The sequence below is a fragment of the Penicillium cosmopolitanum genome, assembly GCF_028827165.1.
Source record: "Penicillium cosmopolitanum strain IBT 29677 chromosome Unknown utg000012l:1.0-3308103.0:1.0-3310761.0, whole genome shotgun sequence".
Taxonomy (NCBI): Eukaryota; Fungi; Ascomycota; class Eurotiomycetes; order Eurotiales; family Aspergillaceae; genus Penicillium; species Penicillium cosmopolitanum.
In genome coordinates this window covers 1634337-1651176 of record NW_026622682.1, presented here as the reverse complement: position 1 = coordinate 1651176, position 16840 = coordinate 1634337, and the positions used below count along the sequence as shown (strand labels likewise).

The window sequence follows — 16840 nt, the reverse complement described above, 5'->3', positions numbered from 1 at the left end:
GCGGGGTAGCGCGCGGGGAGGGGGAAGGAGTCTTGAAGTGAAGTGGAAGGGATTATCTGCTCGATCACATGTGCGGCGTGAAACGATATGCGATTATTCTCCGTTTCAGTCGTCCTTTTGCACGAGCAGGAGCAGGGGCTCGAGGTGTCCCGCTTACGGGGGGTTACTTTTTGTTGCGTTGGAAGTTACACTTGTGGTGTTGCGAATTATGTACTTGTACAACACTCTCCTCTGGGCATACTATTCGGCGTTTTTGGGGGCTTTGGGAAATTTCGTTTGTTTATATTCATTCTGTCTGTGAACTGTGTCAATATCAATTTGCCTACAATGGCTTGCATCGTTGGAACATTATGAGTACTACCTGGCGGTATTCCTACTAATTACTGAAGTCTACAATTCTTCTTGTAACACAGAAGGGTATCCATTAAAGATAAAGCTGTGCGCTCATAAAAATATGCACATGATAATCATACAGTATAAGCTTGCCCAAAAGGCCATGTGGAAAAAAAGACACAGGATAAAGATAGAAGAGGCATGACCATGAAATCCCCGCAACGCGGAGACAAATTAGTATCGATAAGTCCCAGTCCCAGCTACCGCCTCTGGAATGACAGAAGAGTCGAGAATGGTTCGGAAAGAGAAGAAATAACGCCTAGGATGCGCCGGCCGGCCGGAATGGCATAAAAGCATCATTATGGCAAAGGAATCGAACTCCTCGGCTCAAACAATATTAACGGAGCGCGATTTTTTTTCCGCATGTGATTTCCTTTTTGTTGATAAGGTTGGTTTGGTTTGACCCGTTTTCCCCCTTTGCCAGCAACGAAAATGTGGCTCCCCTTACAATTCGGCAAGACGGTGCTGAGTTGTTGTGGCGGCCGCGGCGTTCTTGGCTGTCTCGTAGACGACTTCGAGTCCGGCTGTGGCACTCTCGCCGAAGACGGAACTTATGGAGCCCAGGCGGCTGGAGATGAAGGGTCGCTCGCCGGCCCAGTAGTAGTAGAGGTGGCCGTAGATCGAACGGAGGTGGTCGGGGAGGTAGATGTAGATTCCAGCGGCGATCATTGTGATGAGGGTGAGGAGGAGGGAGTCTGTTGGGATTGGTTATTAGCAATTGCACATTGACAAAGGGGGTTCTGGAGGAGGGGTCTGGTGCCCTCTCCTCTCCCCGGTTATCCTGGAGGCTGGCGGGCCTGACGATGATACGTACTGAAGATGAATTTTTCGGTCGGCGTCAACATGTAGATGGCAAAGGTCACCTCATACTGATAGATCTTCAACCGAATCCAGCGCACGAAGCTGGTCAGGATCCAGAGCAGGAATGTCATCATGGGCGTCGTCGGCGGGTGAGTTGTTCGGTCTTGTCTTTGCTGGTCCGGCCCCTGATCGGTAGTCGGCGGAGAATTGACGGTCTTGGCGCGGTGACTTTCGTTCAGGCTGAGATCTCAAGTGGAGGTCTCAGGAAGGATCCAAGAGGAGAGCAGGCAGGTGTCAAGATACTAGGGCCGAGACAATCTGTTAAATTGAGAACGGCTTTGACGCGCGCAGGCTGTCGGAGTCGGCGGGAGTTGGCGGGAGGTGAATCGATGGGTGTTGGAGGATTCCCGAGGTCGTGAAGAGAAAGAATAAGGGGGATTAAAAATGTAGTTTGGCGTCCAAAGATTATAAGAATGGAGAAACAGAATAAGAATAGCAGTGGTTGAAGGAGAGTCGAGGATAGGGATCTTGAAGAAGAAAACGCAGAGAGTCTAGACGAGGTCGGAGGGTCGGAAGGTCGCACTGACAGGGCAGAAAATCGGCGGATGCTCAGGCACCGGTGATACCGCTTACAGTTTAGTACCCGTGGACTGGGAGGACCAGGGCACCTTCCGATTTAATGTACCCCCACTATTACACTATGACTGCCATGCTGTCGATAATTAGATTACCTGGATGTACTAGGTATACTAATGGGGTAATACTAGCGAAGTCTATAGCATTTTGGCTTATGCTGGAGGATGTATTGTTAGTAGTAGCAGAACGCTACTAGTAACGTGTTTCATGGGTAATCCGGCCACCCGAGCTGGCCGGCCACCCAAAACACCATATTAAAAGCGATAAATTACAATTCGATAGCTCAACAACCATAGTAATTCAAAGCTAAATATTGAAGTTCTATAACCTCTATCATACCCTTGTCATAAAAACCGAAGGAAAAAATAGTCTGGTTATATATATCTCGCGAAATATCTCCTTTTTGACAAAATACACAAATTACAGTGTATTTAATGGTAATCTGATAAATAAATCAATAATATTAATTGAAACTGAGATATATTGCTCTATATCTTGCAATAGAAATATCTGATAAAATGGATATAGACCGAAAAAAGGTATGGTTGTTGAGATATCGAATTATAATTTATCGCTTTTAATATGGTGTTTTGGGTGGCCGGCCAGCTCGGGTGGCCGGATTACCCATGAAGCACGTTATAATACCACATGGCGGTATACTGAGGAAGGGATCTTTTCAACGCCTGGGCATATATGGCGATTTAAGGGATGCCTGAGCCCTTTTAAGAAAAATTCAAGAAACCTTTGTTTAAATATACCTTCCAAGGTTGTCGATGAAATTTCTTAACTGATTAAGTTTGGGATGGATCGATGAGAATGGTATAAATCAAGTAGAACCAGCCCTGGGGTGCTTTATATTGATTGGGAATTAAGTTAGGTTCCAAGGTTGACATGTTCAAGTTGTTTTCAGGAAATAACTTGATGTTCTTAGTATTTTAAGTTACCTAATAATGAGACGCTTTGATATTATACAGATAAATGTCGTCGGAGATAAGTGTTAAATTTAGCGTAATCACTCCATTCCAAGCTTTCTTCCAAGGTTATGTTTATCTTTGGCTAGCGTTCTCAGTTATCGGTATACGTACTCGTAGGCTTGGCCCGTTCAAGTTGCTTCTTGGCTCCTTTGACTGTGATCGGTACAGTGGTTAAGCCAAAGTTCAACTACGAGTACACGAGAGATTCATTTAATGGTGATATTTCAGCAGGCTCATGTAACATGGATTGTAGTACCCAATGCATTAATTGGGGATCTTGCTCACTTACATACCTTGGGACGAAAAAAAGAGGGTAGTGAAAGAGAGAATAGTTAATAAAAAGAGAGAATAGTAGTTAACGAAAAGAGAGGGTAGTAGGTAAATTCTTAAGGTTAACCCCAAAGTGCTTAATCGGCTTGTCCACTTTTTTATTTACACCATACTTTTACCTCTCGCAGATCTACTAATTATATCAGTACCCTGCCCTTTAGAGCAGAAGAGTAATATACCTCGAGTTTATGTTAAACTGTAACGAAATGGGGTTGTTACCATTCGCGGATGCCTGACGTAGATGGCATCTACTTAGGTATCTACGCCTCCATGTACTTAGTTCTATCTCAGCTTCCTCCTTCTTCTCCTCAAGCTATTACTTTCGTCGAACCGCTACTGTTTCCTTTGCTTCGTATGCTACGCCGTACGTTGATCTCTGTGAGCATCTGAGCATCCTCACATAAACCAAGGGATAGAAGATAAACTGGCCACAGAAAGCGCTTTGAAATCTGATCAGTCTTCCAAGTTAAGAACTAGCTATATTCTTCGATGAAAGCCCGTCACAGTTTAGTCTACATTTATTAAACCAATAACCAGGACTGCAAAGTGACCGATCACGATAGAGTGTATGCAAAAAGGAATGCTTTATTACCATCACCTGATCGCTTCTTTACATGCAAAAGGTTGTCCTTTGCGGTTAATAAAATAAGGGGTCTTTTTTTCTGGAGGTCAAAAATAATTATTAAAACATGGCGGTTATCAGCTGGCGTAGTCAAGTCGCCGCCGCCTCTTTTACCGATGTCGGCGCCCCCGCCCCCGCCTTCATCTGGGCCTCTGTTAAAACTACACTAGTCCCCTCCCCACACGCAGTACTTCGACACCACCGGACAACCAGCCCATTAGCCAACATGGCGGAGACTAGGCTAGCAAAGAAACCATCAGGCTCACGACGTGAAAGGGTACTGCCCCGATCTCATGGAGCCTGTGCGAACTGTAAAGAAAGAAAGCTGAAGGAAAGATCATCGTTTCTACTCCTTGACTCTTAACTGACAATTTATGCAGTGTGATGATAATATCCCTGCATGCGCCAATTGCTAGCGATTCGGTCAAAGTAAGGTTTGCTCCGATGTCCCATCATGAGCCAGTTTTGACCTAGACTCAATTGAAGCTTGCGTTGTGGAGGACCGAATAACAAAACGACTCCAACCGCGAGATTATACTGGCACCTTAGAAAAGCGTGTGGCCTATCTTGAAAGTGTTTTACAACCAAAATATCAAAATTCACCAGATAATGTCTCTTTCAACTTCGAGGGATTTGTCGAACAACCAGAAATCCAACCGAATGCATCTGTTGAAATGCTAGCATTGAGCTCTGAATGGGGGACTCAAGCTTCTGAATTTAAACCTAACAGCAAGAATGATGAATTTAACGACTTAGCTTCTAAAGTTGGTACACTGAGTATCAATGAGGGAGGGGCGGAACCTCGTTATTTAGGTACCTCATCTATTTTTGCCTTTTCGAGGGTGATAAATTCCTCTCTTCGTCAGGTGGTTTCTAGAGCCCCCGGTATTGTGCCCGAGCAATATGACGGCGACTGGCCAAATCCGACACCTTGCATGTTGCCTGATTATCAATCTGCAACACAGCTTAGCGATGCCTATTTCGAGAACATTCATCCTGAGTACCCTTTTTTACATGAGCCAACATTCAGATCTTGGGAGATGATGCTGGCGACTTCTTCCCAGGTTTTGGTATGGATAAGTTGGGTGGGTAAGAACTTTTGGAACGGGATGTACTTTACTAAATATAATATCTTAACAATATCTTAGTATTCTCTAAAACTATAGAAGATTACGTTTAATATGACAAGAAAGTACTATAAAAGCTTAGAGAGACTATGGTTATACTTAAACTTAAGAAGTATAAATTTTATATTAAGGAAACAGATTTCCTAGAATATATAATCAGTAATAAAGGATTCAGTATATAAGAAGATAAAATCAGAAGTATTCTAGATTAGCTAATATCTAAAAATATAAAAGAAGTTTAATAGTTTCTAGAATTATATAACTACTACTAGACATCGCCAGAACCTATGTCAACCATAACCTAACCTAACCCAACCCAGCCCAAAATAGGTTTTAGGTTGAGATCCTTAACCTAAAACCTATATAGGAACCCACTGGGTCCCTATTTTAGTGTAAATAGTACAAATATGCCAAGCTTACATAACTTCTAGAATTATAAAATTCCTGCTCGTAATTTAAGGTATAAGTTTACTATCCTAAGGTGTTGAATGCTTTATATTTATTAGATATTATATTATAAACTTATTATCCTAATAAATAAATTATAACTTAAGATCTAGCAGATTATAATAATTTAATTATAAGATAGTAAATTTGATTACTAGTAAACCTTAAAGATATTATCAGTCTGAGCCTTTTGCTTTCGTCCTAAGTAACAAGGTTATAATAGCAGTAGAGACTGTATTAGCTATAGCTCCTTATAATTATAACTGTATAAGCTAGGTATTTCCTCTCTCTCCTTAGGATCTACTATATTTTCCTCCTTATGATTACTAATACTATCTACCTAGCTAGAGTTATATGATTAGCTATAGCTCTAAGAATAAGCTTACTGCTATTATTTCTACAACCTACCCTAATAATAAAGAAGCTTATTGTCACAGGATTCTGAGTATACAATACCTCAGGTACTCAACGCCGATCTGAAGCCGAATCTCCTTTGAGTTACCTGTATATCGAGACCCACCCGAACCCTAATGTATTTAAGATCCTACAAGTATTCAGAATTTTTGAGCTCTTTAAGAATCAGTCTGTGTATTAACTGTCCAATCTGATCTCTACTGTCCGATAATCTTGCCTAGTCATAGGTCTCTAGCCTGACAACTTAGTAACCATTATACTTGTACTAATATAGCTGTATCAGGATCAAACCTTCTCTAACATAATATATAGTGACTAGTATATTTGCCTAGGTCCAAAAGTCACAGAAACAGAGAACCTTTATAGTATAATAAAGCTTCTTAATCTAGATTTCTTCTTGATACTAGGCTTAATCATAGAAATTTGCTCGAACGTTAGCCAAGCTAACTATACTACTGCAAATTCCTTCCTAGCTACTTTTACTAGTCATATTTACAGCAAGAGCTTTCTAGCCAGTATTATTTAACTTAGTACTGTTAAGGATATTGAGTATATCAGCAAAAGTAAGGAATTAAAGAAATATATGTTAGAATATACTAAACCTTTAAGAGAAATTAATATTGTACGGGCTGTAAAGACTATAATCAAGCAGACAAGACTGGTTAAGAAAGGAAGGGATATTTATTATATATGCTCTGTAACAGTTGGATTATAGCAGCTTGTCAAGAACATTCCCAGGGATATATATCATACTAATCGTCGCTTTACTACTTACTATCGTTCAACTACAGAATCTAGAGAACTTATATTTTCCTCAGAGAGGCATAGAATTAACTAATCTTTGGCTAAGGTAAAAGAAGATCCTTTAATCTTAGATTTGCTGACAATCTTAGATTTCCTTATTATAAAAACTGTGCAGGGATTACAGGAGCACTCCGGTCAAAAGGAATCATCTCAAGAACCGGGAGAGATTAAATCGATTCACTAATGATAATTGAAATCCGAAGTTAGCTGCAGAAGAAACTCAATATTGATGTTCCAACTCTTCAAATCGCCAAAGCGAAGAATGTCGGGGGACTAGCCCAGCTCGCTATCGAAAAAATAAGGGAGTAGTATCGGTCAAATGGGAAGAACGAGGAGCAGTACAAGGAAGAAAGTGGAAATGAGATGATGGAATGTAGTTTTCTTTTGTGATCCTATTTCGGAATTCAAGAATGTAGAGTTATTCATCTGATACGTAATGAATTTCGGCTTTCAAGAATGTCAGATAGGGGCGAATCGTGTATGAAGTAGTTTTATATGAACCCATTACAAAATTTTCTCTCTATCTAAGTACTATATTCCCATTGATCCCTGCAGCCATGACTGAACAACTCCAGTGTTTCTGCCGTTGTATCTCCCGCCCCCACTCGACATAGCCGTCGTTCTGCGGCCCTGGTCACTGCTTAGCCAGTCGACATCTCAGGGTGGAACGGTGAAAAGCACATTCTCTCGCCTAATGTCTTTATACTCTTGCTGACCATCCAGTCTTTACGGGCTTGGGCGACTGAACCCTGCGATTACATTATGCCTCACATCGGAAGCAAAGGCCTCGGTGATCCGGTTTTGGAAGCCGTTTGACTCGACTCGACTCATCCCACAGCGAACGACCGCATACCAGGTGATTTGTGGTTCAAAGTTCGATTGAGCGTAAACGTGTCTCAACCTTTTAGCTAAAAGCACTCTCCTTGATATTCGCTAGAATAGCCTTTCGATCCTTGTCAGCAGATTCCCACTCTTTTTTCAACGACGTTTTTGCGGTCTAAGCTTCAGATTTCGAAGGAGGTGTTGATCTTTGAAGGAACGTAGACAGCACCTAAGCGACCCGAATGATCTGCCAATTGCTTTTTCAGGTCTTTGTCTGGGGATGTGATGTTGAACGCCCACAATAGCCGCGAGATCGCGATGAATAGTGTAGAATGAGCAATCTGCTGGCCTGGACAGGCCCTTCGGCCAAAGCCAAAGACAGAGAGAGGGAGTTCGGGGTTCTCAATCCATCTATCAGGGTTGAAAGAATCGGGATCATCGAATATCTCGGTATCCATATTCATTTGCCACTGGTTTGGGATGACGATTGAACCCGCAGGAATCCCATAGCCCATATATTCGTCGTCCTTTGCGGCGGCATGAGGCACCGCAAGTGGTGTTGTTTGGCGCCACCTCAGAATCTCCAAGATGAAGGCATTCATATATGGGAGGCTTTCCATATCCTCGAATAATGGTAGGCGTTCAGAGCCGATAACACGATCAAGTTCCTGTTGAACTTTCTTCACAGCAGCTGGCTGAAGGATGCTCGTCAAGACGAATACGTCCATAACCATACGGGCTGAGTGGCTTCCTGCGACGTACAACTCTCCTTGATTATAGGCAAGCTGATCAGGGGTCAGCCTCTGGGCTTCTTTTCTCTGGCTAACTTCTTGGCTCCAGTTCCAGCCATCCTCATAGAAGCCTATGTTGATGCATCTGGTAAAAGCAGATTTGGTGTTACAGTGAGCTCGCTCTGCAGCTATCTTCCATCCAGAGAAAAACCTTGGCAGGCGATCGAGAATTGGGAATGCGTCTACCAAGAAGCTTCCAATGGAGATAGCCTGGACACCGAGCTCAACCATCTCATCCATATCTCGTATCTCGTTCATGCCCAAGTCGTCAGTTGACAGGCCCTTTCCATACACAAGCGTAAACATAGCACTTGCAGCAAAGCGATGAAAGGTTCTTTTGTAGTCGTGAGATGACAGCATCTCAAACAGCAGCTGTTTACTTTCAAGTTCTTGGATGTCACGGTATGTTTCCGATGCCTTCGTAGTCAACAGCGCTGTATGTAATCGCCGGTGAAGTCGCCAATAATCGTTAGCCGGAGCTAGGACTGGAAAGAATCCTCGGTCGAAATATTTATCGACAAATATAGATTTTGGACGGTCGCTGTAGATACTGCCACGTTTATCCAGTAGAGCATGGGCTGTTTGGCGATCTCCCAGAATGATGACTGTGAGAGCCCCGACTTTCAGGCTGATTATTGGGCCATACCTGGCGTGCCATTGTTGAAAGGTTCGCCAGATATCTCGATCAGGAATTGAGCTTGGAAGTAGGGAAGGGCCAGGCGGCAGGGGAAGTTTAGTTCCACGGGTTCCAAATAAGCATCTCTGACCGGAGTAAAGCACGAGAAGAGAGAAGGCTAGGCCGAGGAATGTGACAACTTCCCTGCTGGTCCTCGACTCGGAAGAAGGATCCATGAACGAAGGAATCCCGAAATCCATTGTATTAGCCGAAAATTCAATAAGCAATTTGCCTCAGTTATGACAGGAGACTAGTAGCGGTAAGACCTTAGCGAAATCCAGCAGGGATTTAAAGAATGGATAGATATATAGGAATGATGCTATATTGAATACTTTCAAAGCGTAAGATGCGTACGATGGTGATGTGTGTGAGAGAGAAGGACAGAGAGAAGGAGAGAGAAAGAGAGAGAAAGCCCCAGTTGCATACTATATAGCACTAAACTTGGGGGAGGGGGACGTCGGAAACATCGTAGTAAAGAGTTGCGGGAGGAGAACGAAGGAGGCCCACAACTGTTACACAAGGATCCATTACGCCTGACCTAACTCATCCAAGCAGCATGTATGCGTTGTCATTCATGCATTATCTTTCCGAATGCTTACATCAAACTCCTCACACTGGCCCGCTTATATTTTTTACCCCATGCGTCACTGACTGAACTTCTGATATTGTGGGATGAAGTATGAACCTTCGTACCCACTCTACCCCTCCATGCCAGCGAAGAAGTACGTCACTGAATGATCGGAGGTGTTTCTTTCGGGCTCTATAGAGAAGAAGCATTTTGGATGGGGATCTATATAAGGACAGTTCTGTGCGTGCCAGTAACCTGCTGTCATTAATTATCAAGTCATCTTTACCTTCGAAACCATCGTCATCCACCATCACGTCTATAACAAGACAAGGCAACATACCATGTCCGAAACATACATGGTGCCTCTTCCTCGCGATATTTATGATTGCGAGGGATTTACCTCGCTCTTTCAGCCACGCATTCACCGGCAGACTAGTATTGCGGACCATGCCTCTGTCCAGTGCCAACTTGATCTGTATGGAGAGGAGGGTATAGGCTCCAAGTTTGGAAATATGAATACTCATGCAGGAAATTTTGTTTCATTATGTGCTCCAAATTGCCGACCCGAGAGGCTAGCTCTAGCTGCCTATACTATTGAAAATGGATTTTTGCACGATGGTACGTTTCTGCATCCCTGACCTGCTTTGTCCAGCGAATAAACTCAAACAGATGATCTTGACAGCGGAACGGATGAACAGGTATATGAAATATTCTGTAACTTCCTATGAAATCTAAACACTAATGCTTTCTTTACTTAAGGTACTGCAAGAAAACGAAATGCTTCGCCAGTTTCTTCGCCAAAGCGGCGCAACCTCGATCACAGCCAAACTCACGGAGGCGAAGCAACGTAAATCGGAAGTCCAAGCAAAGATTGTTGCAGAGTTCATGCGACAGGACCCAGTCTTTGGAAATTATCTCCTATCATGCTGGGAGGCTTTCCTGAAGAAGACCGAAGATGGAAGGAACCTCGATTTCGGGACTCTGGACAATTATCTCTCGTTCAGACTGGATGATGTTGGTGCAGTGTATGTATACCCTAATCGAACAAATGTCATTATAACAGTTTTAACGTATTCAAAGCTGGACGTTAGCAATCCTACGTTGGGGGACAGGAATCAAACTCACCGCCGAGGAGGAGCATATTGCAGATCCAATCGCCTATGTTGCCTATGCTGCCTTGGCTTTAACCAATGACTTGCTGTCCTGGAACAAGGAGTACAAGGCTCACATTGAAAACCAGGAAAGCACACCCTGGGTGAATGCAGTCAACCTCGTCATGGCGTGGCATGGACTAGAGCAAGATGCTGCTAAGACAATGATTCGAGATGAGATACGGGCCCATGAAAAGCGCTTTTGTCAACTACGAGATGAGTATATGTCTAGCCTCACACCATCAAGCTCTATCACCAGCTGGTTAAGGCTTTTGGAAGACTCAATGGCTGGTAACTTCATTTGGAGTATTCGATGTCCTCGTTACTACCAAACTGATGGAAATCCATACCGCGATCATCTGGATGCGTTTGGAAAAGATAAAATCAAGATTATTACGGCCTCAGTAGAGGTTCCGGGTCCCGTTTCAAATATGAGCACATCGGAGCTTTTCAAGCACGAAAATCCAAAACAGAACAGTATGCATTTCCGGTGAAAGTTTGAGTTCGTGTGATTAACCCTCGGCAGGATTGAAGGGAGTTTCTTTGACACAAAGCTTTTCCATCAAAAAACTAAAACTCGAAGTAAAGTCTTGAAAAACAAGTTTGAACTTGACATATCCCTTTACTAATGATCATTTTATAGACTGTCCTGAACCCCTATACGTATATCGCCTCCATGCCATCCAAAAATGTTCGACAGACAATGATAATGGCGTTAAACTTGTGGTACAAGGTCCCAGAGAAGTCATTGCTTATCATCGAGGGCATCGTTAACTTTCTGCATAACTCATCCTTATTGTAAGCTGAGATCGTATAAAGTACAATTGCTATGGCTGACAATCTGTGTCGCAGACTTGATGATATACAAGATAGAAGTTCATTAAGAAGAGGAAAGCCGGCGGCACACTGCATCTTTGGCATCGGTCAGACTATCAACACCGCGACCTATCTCCTGAATGAGGCCTTGTGCTTAGTGCAAGTGCTTTCGCAGAGTGCCCAAACAGCGTACTCAGGTACTTTTTGTGCAACCCTGTCCTGAGAGCTAATGGGAAAGCCTGACATCAACAGAGGAAATGCGCAATCTACATATCGGGCAGGGACACGATCTGCATTGGAGCTATCATACGCATGTGCCAAGCCAAGAGGAGTACATTAGCATGGTTGACGGCAGTTGGTACTTTCATTTCAAATCTTGTTCTAGCACCCGCTGACTAGAATGTAGAAACTGGTGGCCTCTTTCGGCTCATTTGTTGTCTGATGAAATCAGAAGCCTCTATCAATAGGTGAATTGGAAGATGATGACAACCCTGCAGGTTCGTACTAACGTAATATAGGGACCTTGATCTGACTCAATTTGCAACCCTTCTTGGACGGTACTTCCAAATCCGCGATGACTACCAGAATCTCGTGAGCGCGGATGTGTGTCCCCATTCTTCCCCTAGCAGCCTTAGCGCAACTAGATGCCACTCTACTGACTTTAGTTTGGACACTACAGTACAAACAGAACAAGGGATTTTGTGACGATCTTGACGAAGGAAAGCTTTCTTTCCCGGTGATTCTTGCAATGGATTCCCCTGAATTCCCCAAAGCGGTCATGTTGAGCATTTTTCAGAGCCGCCACGAGCGACGTGGTCAATCACCCGAACTAAAGCAATACATCTTAGACCAAATATCTAGTCGAGGGGTATTTTCACGGACTCGGAATGTGCTGAAAGATCTTCATTCTGAACTACTCCGATGCCTTTCAGAGATTGAAAGTGGAGCCGGAGCAATAGAGAACTGGACTTTGCGTTTGCTGTTTACAAAATTGGATATTGGCAATGAAGTAAAAACAGAATCTGGGAAGCAGGAATCGGCTTGGGAAATCAATCAGCAAAAGGTGTGGAAGGGTCATCAAAGCAAACGCCCCACGCAAAATGCTGCTACTGGTCCTTCGAAAAAGAAGAAGCGAGTTTGAGGGGCGTTTCCATATGACGGGCAATCAGAATTAGAAGAGATAGCGAGATGTCGAGAGCAGAGAGAATCAATGAAGGTAATTAGAAATGTTCATAGAATAGTAGACTGATAACCTACTAGTAGGACTATTCTTTACTTTAGAGCTGCACTCTTAATGCCATCGACCACGCTAAGACATACGTCATGGACATGTTCATAGGCTGGGAGGACAAAGCTCAGACAATCATAGGCCAGGAGGCCGCCAATCTCGGGTTTTTGGCTGGGAGGGATGATCCAAGCTCTCCTTTTCCAAACTAGAAACGAGAAACAGGCTCCCAAAAGCACTCGCTCATCTGAGTGCCTTGTGTAATCGTGTTACTCCAACTACTATATTTACGTAATGGGGGAGAGAAGGGGGCTACTAAAAGGCACAGCGGTGCTCCGCATAGCTAAGCACGAACAACGTTCTCGATTATATTGAATAAAGCATACTCATGAACAAGGGCTTCTATCCCATTTGTTTGAAAGAAATATAGCTTTTTATCCGACGAGAAGCAATTATTGGGTTCTATGCTAGAGGCGATTTAAGAGTTCCTCACTCGTACTTCGCACTCTGAGGTTGTGTTCCTCAACTCCGGTTACTTCAGAGCGCAAATGTACTGGATTTATTTGACTCTACAGTACCAAGCTTATCAGTACCAGCAAAATATGTGCCTCAATATTATGAACTATACACTCGGTGAGATACTTCTGTCAGTGAAATTGTCGACGTAGTTAATCTTGCGAGATTGAATGAAGGCAAGTCTATGTTTATTAATCCCTGAACAGGCAAATCCGTTCTCATGAAGTTCGCTGTCTGGTTGATGGTCGATAGGAACACTTGACAACTTGTATTCTTTTTTATCTATGGTCAAGGGACGAAGCTACAGAAAACAGTGTTGGGGATCTTCAGAGCACTATACTCGATTTATTTCTAGAATACTTTTCTCCGCTTATGGAAGTGTTTGTAGATCGGCAGAAGTGATTTGGTTCCTACGGAGTAGATAGGCCTGGTCAGAAGACGAACTTTAGCAGCTCCTATCGTAAATCCTAACCTAGGGGATAAAGGACTGCCTTGTAATCCTAACCGCTTTGTACCGCCTCTGTAACAATAACGTACAGACCTATTTGATAAATATTGAAATGTACGGTCAATGATTTTCTGTAGTATGGCTATAAGTATTAAAATAATACTAACAGTAAGGAAAAGCTTATTATTATATACTTAATCATCAAGAAATATGGGCTTGGAGGTTATGAAATATAAGAGAGAAGTATTAAGGATTCTAAGAGTTTCTTTTGTATTTATCAGGGATATATATATATAAGGTATATATACTTTGCAGAGAATACTGACCTATATAGTTTATTTGAATTTCCTTGAACGTAAGGAAGCTATCTCTCATTTGCTTTCTTGCTATACCTTATAGCTAAAGTTGACTATAGCTTTTCTAAATACTGATTATTTACCTAAATAATCCTATCTATGAATTTATAAGACCCTTACACTATATAGCCTAACTTCTGGTAATCCCTAGTAGATCTTCAGTATAAAGAGTATATACTTTGTATAGTCTTTAAAGTAAGTTGAGATAGTAATAATTATAAAGGTTATAATTAGACATCGCCATAACCCATTTTGAGTTGAACATACCTAGACCTTGCCAAAGCCCGTGGGCTTTTGGGCCCGGGCCTATCCGGGCCGCTAATTTGGCGGGCCAGATAGCCCAGCCCACGGGCTCGTGCATGATGCGGTGGAGGTCGCGAATCCCGGACATGGAAATATACAGTGGCATCGACATCTTGTTGACAAGTTTGATTGGTGATATGCCATCTGAAACGCAGGCTGCTGCCAACGAAGGATCTTGGTAAAGCATATATGCAGAACTTACTCCTCACAAGAAGCTAGTCTATTGGAATGGAATCAACTGAGAGGTCCTTGCGTATATCCCATCTCGAGCCAACTGTATATGTCTTTCTTTGGCTACAGCAGCCACGTTCTATAACACCAAAGGCCATTGGGTCTACATCTCTACATAGAACCTGGTTGAGAGCTTTGCCGTGTCCTCTGCACCTGCAGCGACAAGCTCCTGTTTCGACACTATCTCTGGCCCTTTGTGATCTTCCATGATCAAATTATATAGGTCTTTCTTATTGATTGAATTCTCCACAACCATTTTTTGAAGTGGATGGGGGGTCGCATTCGTCAAGTTTGAATATGAGGAGATAGCAGAAGCAAAAATTCAAACACCACGATTCTGGCAGCTGGGGCTAGCTTAGATTAGCTCCAAGGGAGAATATCGAACTGGCTACAAAAAGAGCCACAAGAATTAATGCCTTCGCCACTCGGAAATTTCCGACTAGTACCATTTACAGCGTCGGAGGCTTACGTGAAATATCACGCTGATTGGCTGCTCGGACTGGCCCGACTAGTGCGCGCCCAATGGACAAACTCGAATTGTCGTTGCGATAAGTACCCAAGCCAAAGAAACCTAGTTTCAAGGGATGTGGATCCCTTACTCCAGTTTGACTGATTATATATCCATCCGTTTTTCTATGCTGTTCGAACATTCACACTTGTTGCTCTCACTTTCCCAACAAGAAAATGTCTCACGTTTCAGGCACAGGCGGAGATGAATCCACCGGCCATACCCAAATGTGGCAACCAGGCACTGTGCACCTCGAAGATATGCGTGGCCCTGCTGGTGGCCGAATTATTTTACAGCCCCAGCCCACTCAAGACCCGAATGACCCACTCAATTGGCCCAAGAAGCGCAAATACCTTAGCTTTGGTTTAGCGTGTTTGTACGTCATTATGGTCAATGAATCTATCAACGCTCCAACTCCAACACGGGGCCCTATGCACGAAGAGCTCCGCTTCAGCTATGAGATTCTTAACGACAGTTATGCTATTGGCTGCGCGTGTCTAGGAATCGGCGCTGTGATCCTCGTGCCACTCTCCCTGAAGCTCGGTAGAAGGCCACTCTATCTTTTCAGCACAATTATCCAGTTTGGTGTGAGCATTTGGTCTGCCAAGATGCAGACTGTTGCGGATTTAATGCTTATTAATACGGTTCAATGTTTCTTTGGAGCATTAGAAGAGGTAATCGTTCAAATGACGGTCTCTGACATTTTTTTTGTGCACGAGCGTGGCATGATGAATTCAATATATATTTGGTCCTTCAAACTGACTACGTCACTTGGACCGCTTATTGCTGGATATATCACAAAAGGACAGGGGTGGAGATGGGTCTGGTGGTGGAACACTATCTTTTTTGGCATATGTATCTTCATTGTTGGCTTCGGCTACGAGGAGACCAAATATGCGCCACCCCCATCTGTTTCAGCACTATCCGGGAGTGGAGAACTCTATGAAAACCCTACTCATTTCGATGATGATCCGGATATCAAAGTCAAAAATTTGGCCAGAAAATCAGGAGTAAAGTATCACACTCAATTCGATCAAGAGGTTACTCCACAACCACTCCACACACTTTCTGAGGGAAATTTGTCACATTCCAGGGCTACCATGGACCCAGAGATCCCAATGAAGACCTACTGGCAAAGACTGGCAATTACAACAACATCATCTTCACGGAAGGGAAGAAATTCTTTCTTTCGTCATTTATACCAACCCTTTGTCCTTCTCCTAACCATCTCAGCTATTGCATATACGGCTTTAGTTTATGGAATTTTGGTCGGACTTGGAGATGTTATGTCAACCACCCTATCGACCTTCATGACCCAACCGCCATATAATTTCACTTCAGACAAAATTGGACTTATGAATCTACCAATCATTATTGATATCACTATTGGGACCCTCGTCGGTGGCCCTATAAGCGACTGGATTATTCTCTATTTCTCTCGTCGCAATAACGGTATCTTCGAACCAGAATACCGTCTGTGGGCTATGATCCCGTTTGTGCCATTCATTCCCGCCGGTGCAGTTATGTTTTCTATCGGTCTAAGCAATGGACTCTCATGGCCAGTGATTGCAGTTGGCTTTGCGTTGTATTTTGTGGGGATTGCTCCGATCAACAGCATTACGATCACTTACCTAACAGATTCATACAGAGATGTGAGTATATTTATACCATTTCATGGTAAACCTAGTCTATACTGATCCTGAAACATTATAGATAATTGGCGATGCTTTTGTGGCTGTTACAGTCGTTCGTAATAGCTTTAGCACGGCCTTTATATTCGCACTCACACCTTGGGTGGCAGCGGTGGGAATAAAAAACGTAATTGTCACCATCATGCTGATAGCTACGGTAATTCTACTTTGTGTTATTGTGTTTATACGA

General features: G+C 43.2%; 4 protein-coding genes across 4 annotated transcripts; 2 read left to right on the top strand and 2 right to left on the bottom strand.

Moving 5' to 3' along the window:
- Positions 1-837: 837 nt before the first annotated feature.
- N7509_013354 (serine palmitoyltransferase small subunit family protein) lies at positions 838-1325 on the bottom strand (the record flags this gene model as incomplete). The annotated part of the gene is made up of 2 exons (XM_056637991.1): positions 838-1088; positions 1208-1325. The coding sequence occupies 2 exons, from the start codon at positions 1323-1325 to the stop codon at positions 838-840; spliced, it is 369 nt and encodes a 122-aa protein (XP_056481498.1).
- A 6227-nt stretch (positions 1326-7552) lies between these two features.
- Positions 7553-9037, bottom strand: N7509_013353 (cytochrome P450; the record flags this gene model as incomplete). Its single annotated transcript, XM_056637990.1, has 1 exon — positions 7553-9037. The coding sequence occupies one exon, from the start codon at positions 9035-9037 to the stop codon at positions 7553-7555; it is 1485 nt and encodes a 494-aa protein (XP_056481497.1).
- A 709-nt stretch (positions 9038-9746) lies between these two features.
- On the top strand, positions 9747-12513 carry N7509_013352 (bifunctional terpene synthase/polyprenyl synthetase family protein; the record flags this gene model as incomplete). Its single annotated transcript, XM_056637989.1, has 11 exons — positions 9747-10023; positions 10075-10103; positions 10165-10430; positions 10486-11033; positions 11083-11138; positions 11200-11354; positions 11409-11569; positions 11625-11726; positions 11779-11839; positions 11891-11975; positions 12052-12513. 11 exons carry the CDS (start codon positions 9747-9749, stop codon positions 12511-12513), a joined length of 2202 nt encoding a protein of 733 aa, XP_056481496.1.
- A 2622-nt stretch (positions 12514-15135) lies between these two features.
- On the top strand, positions 15136-16656 carry N7509_013351 (uncharacterized protein; the record flags this gene model as incomplete). Its single annotated transcript, XM_056637988.1, has 1 exon — positions 15136-16656. The coding sequence occupies one exon, from the start codon at positions 15136-15138 to the stop codon at positions 16654-16656; it is 1521 nt and encodes a 506-aa protein (XP_056481495.1).
- Positions 16657-16840: the final 184 nt, after the last annotated feature.